The 4,634-nt window shown below is 30.1% G+C and overlaps 1 protein-coding gene across 1 annotated transcript; it reads right to left on the bottom strand.

The window, feature by feature from the left end:
- Positions 1-1,718: 1,718 nt before the first annotated feature.
- LOTGIDRAFT_154137 (hypothetical protein) lies at positions 1,719-3,752 on the bottom strand (the record flags this gene model as incomplete). Its single annotated transcript, XM_009061855.1, has 1 exon — positions 1,719-3,752. The coding sequence occupies one exon, from the start codon at positions 3,750-3,752 to the stop codon at positions 1,719-1,721; it is 2,034 nt and encodes a 677-aa protein (XP_009060103.1).
- Positions 3,753-4,634: the final 882 nt, after the last annotated feature.

The following is a 4,634-nucleotide window of genomic DNA, read 5'->3' as shown; positions in this document are numbered from 1 at the left end:
ATTGGTTTATTTCGATTTTCTTTATGAATCCTTCACTTTGACCAATATTTCATGAGCAACCAACTCGGCAACGGCGGCAGAATGCCTCACCTATTTTCGTGTACAATGTTTGATCTATAAATAAGTCTAGAAAAACACGTTGTATGGATACCGGGTGGTATAATTAACTTCTCTTAATATTTATCTTTAATATCAATTCATTTTAACTAGTGACAATTCCTTCAAAGAACCATGATTTTAAAAAAAATAATGACTGACAAAATAAGATACGTAGCGTGATTTATTGCTAAAAGTCACTGAAACAAAATAAGAATATGGTCCACTTTGTGTTCCATAGAAATTTTCTGCTGACACGAAATCCACTAGTTGATCACGTGACTTCAATTGTTGGACTATATTCTAGCAGACGACACTTGGAATTCTGATTACCGCTTGGGATTATAAGGAAATTCGGCCGATAAAAAATGGTGACGTTTGGTAATAAGTGAAATCCGCCATTTTGTATTTGTTGAAGTATACATTATTACACTTTATCTTGCTTGAAACTACTGGATTCATTCTACTAGCTGATATTGTAGAGAAAACCCATGTTCATCAAAACAAACTAATGCGGAGGTCGCGCAAGGTCGCTCATGTAAATTATTAATTATTTTCGGAAATCCACGAATAATAGGTTTCCACGAAATTAGGTTACTCGACTGTATTGAATATTTTGATTCCCGAATATTGCCACCACCTTTTTTTGTCTTTTCTGACCCAATTCGGACCCAGTTCGGGAATTCGGAATTTTACACCCACCGGTTTACAAGCTAAAATTGAACGCGTTTTCAAGAACAAGGGCAATAACTCATACAATTAATGTTTTTATTTTTTTTTATTTTCAATAGGGTTCATCCTTGGGTGATAGCACACACTTACACCAACTTAATTCATCTAAATATAGGCTATATTTGTGCAGTGTCCATAAAAATAAGTGTATCAAGTTTTGGATTAGGATTGTTCAACTGTTTTTCAATTTAAAAAATGTAGTCAATGCGATTGAATGATGCAGCAACTGTCACTTTTCCTGATAATAAGGCAAATGATAAAAGTCAAATGAGAAAAACAATCTCACCAATTTTGAATGGAAATCTAAAATAAAATATGACAAAAACATTATTATCAGGAAAAGTGACAATTTAAATGTTAGCTGAATTTCAGCTACAGTGTATACCATATGGTTTAAACACAGTCGCTAAACAGTCACATATTCACACGATGCAGTAGTATAGCATGAACAGACGTGTGTATAGCCTAATACGCGGAAACTTTTTGTATTTATATTTGAAAATAAAATACAAAATAATAATGATTTGAATAAAACTTTTATTTAATATAAATTATAGTGAGCAAAGACACGTGACAAGAATAGTAATTCTCACCCAAAATTGTGCTAATGCTTATAGGTTCAAACATGCATGTTATTTGTCGATCATTTCACAATACTCGTTCAAACAGGCCTATATTACTTCAAGCTATAATATGACACTTAAAAAGGGGGACATGACAAAAGTATGGCTAAGCAAGTCAAAAAAAGAAATGGATAAAAAAAAAAACAATGAATAAAGATGTATTGTATGTCTATTTTGTACAGACATAATTTCTTACTCATATCTTACATCTTGTAGAAATCAGTCAGAAATTATTCTAGGACATGAATTATTTATCTCAAAACACCGCTATAGATTTAAAAACTTCAGATTCATACTTTTGATCATTTTCTTTGTGAGATTTTCATCGTTTGAATATAAATATAATTTCAAACGAAATAAAGATCTTATATATCCATTCTTTATTTTAGATGATTGAAATAATCCACGTTTGATTAGAATTAATTCCCTATTTTTATTTGATATTGTTTGATGATATATTTCATTGAATTCGATCATGTTTTTAGAGTTAGTAATATATGTATCAGACGCCAGTACTAGTACAATTCGACTGTTATGTATTGTTGTGATATTTTTATCTACGGTTATTTCCCCGCCCATTCCATCACGAAACGATATGTAACATTTTAATCCCAGATTATCAAATAATTGTAAGATATTTTCCTGTATCCAAATTCTATCCTCGTCACGTTCTTCATCACAAGATATATAAACATCATATTTAAACTCATCTAGTACGTGACGTCTGAATTTAAATTTGAGATAATATATGGTTAATAACTCATATCTTAAATATATACAAATAACAATGATGATAATAACAATAACAAGTGATACTATTATTGGTATGATAATAATCTTAGATATGATTATCGGCCTACAATCTAAAATATCAATATTCATGTCTTGTATTACAATATCTCTATTGTTTTCTACAGTACAAGTAATATTAGAACCATCTTTAATAAATTCTTTAGATTTAAGCCATTTAGACATCCAAACATTAGAACAATTGCAGATAAATACATTATTATCAATATCTAACTTAGATAATCTTAATTTCTGTATATTTTCTGGTAAATATTCAATACTATTATTATTCAGATTAAGATAATCCAGAGAATTAAGATTATCTATAGACTGAGGAGAGATAAATGTGATATTGTTATCTGATAAATCAAGGTGTTCAACACTTTTCAGATACTTCCTGTTATCCAATCTATTTATAGAATTGTTATTAAAGTTCAAATGAAGATTTTTTCTACGAGGAAGATGAACAGGAAGTTCATTTAATCCCGAATTTTGACAGTCAATAAAAAATCGTTTAAATGCTGGTTGATCTTGACACAAACATCCTGGTGGGCATCTTTCTGTTACATTACAAACAAATTCTTCAAGTTCCATATCAAAAAATAATTCAACTCTAGGTTCAGAGCAATAAACTTGAAAATAGTTTCTTGATATCAATGTTTTAAAATTTTTCACAATAGACATTATATCATACAATACACAGTCACAAATCCAGGGGTTGTCACGGAAGTCAAATCCCCATAGTAGAAAATATCCCAGTTTCCTTGCAGTCGGAAACCCCAAACTTTTCATTACTTCAATAATCCATATTTGAAGATGATTATGACGAAAGTCAACGAAACCAGGTCCATGAACATCGTTTGTTTGTGTTTGTATCTTTCTTCCCTTCTCGTTTATCAGTTGGTTGATTTGGTTATAGCTTACATTAAACCGACAGAATTTATGTGTTATATTGAAAAATGACCAAACGTCTAATTTGGTTAATTTGTTATTATTTAAATCAACTTTTTTTATACTATTCAAATTCATATGAAAAACACCAGCTTCTATTGTTTTTATTTCATTGTACTGAAGTCTTATCACGCTTAACTTTGTCAATGAGTCAAATATTCCAGTTTTGAGAGTGGTGATTTTATTATATGATAAATCCAGATAAACCAATTCAGATAAACAGGATAAATTTGGAACTTCTGTGATCTTATTTTCCTTGATTACTATAGATTTAATTTTTGGAAATTCACAGATATTTTCTGGTAATTTTGTTAAACAGGAATCTATCTGGTAGATGAGATAACTATCATCGTTAGAATTTATACCTGGTTCTATGATTCTACTCCTATTTGGTTCCTGGCAGTTTACGTCCAAAGATAACTCAATTAATCCGCTAGTGTCATAAATACAGCAGGAGCATGGGTTGGTCGAACAATCATTTCCACAATAAGGATAATCTGCAGCAAGCATCGAAATCAGAATTGAGATTAATAAAATCCTTAATCCATAACAGTACGACATTTTTCTTCATTTAACAATAATTTAACTACTGTATGCATTTTAACACATTTAGACCACACTACAATACTGCTATAAAGACCTAATCAAAGAGCAATGGCTTTTATATGTTTAACACTTCTTTGTTTGCGAATTTAGCGATAAGGCCAAAAGTGAATAAAATAAAATCAAACAGAAAAGATGTATAGAAAGACTATGGTAATTCCCAAAGTCAATCTGACTTACACAACATTTACAAGGCTTATTTCTTCGAGATATTGAATTTTAGGTTAGGTCTATCTTTAGGAGCAAGAGTACCGATAGCTACATTAGATTATTGAAATAATTATTGGCATGGTGAAATATCATATAAATCTATATATATTATCTTTAGATCTTAAAATCCAATATAGTTATCATAACAGAAACGACACAATTCTAAGTCTAACCTAACTGAATGAAGTTTATGTACATTATGAATTGTATATAGAACATCACCCAATCACTCACTAAATGGTATGATTGAGAAAGTGGATGTAGCCTATACATTGGTTCTACATTATATCTTGTCCTATATCTTATTTCAAATGTGATGCAAGTGTCAAAATAGGAATGTTAATTATCAATGTAGGTAGTATGAAAATTTCACAAGTTGACATGCATGACAGGTTTATACTTGGTCCATGAATATACTGAATAATGTATACCTAATTTCAGTTTGTGTAAGGTGTGTGTTTGTAGTGTAGAATACAGAAATAGGACTCATTATACAAATGAAATCTTTCATGCTATCCAACGGTCAAACTTTTCAAACTCACACTTTTTAAAATTAAATCAAGTTCTATATTCTGTCTCTCAATTAGGTTTTACAGAAAATGACAGTATACTCCACAACTGAATTTATCC

The sequence above is a fragment of the Lottia gigantea genome, assembly GCF_000327385.1.
Source record: "Lottia gigantea unplaced genomic scaffold LOTGIsca_5, whole genome shotgun sequence".
NCBI lineage: Eukaryota > Metazoa > Mollusca > Gastropoda > Lottiidae > Lottia > Lottia gigantea.
Note: the sequence above shows the minus strand (reverse complement) of the source record. Positions and strands in the feature narration are given on the sequence as shown.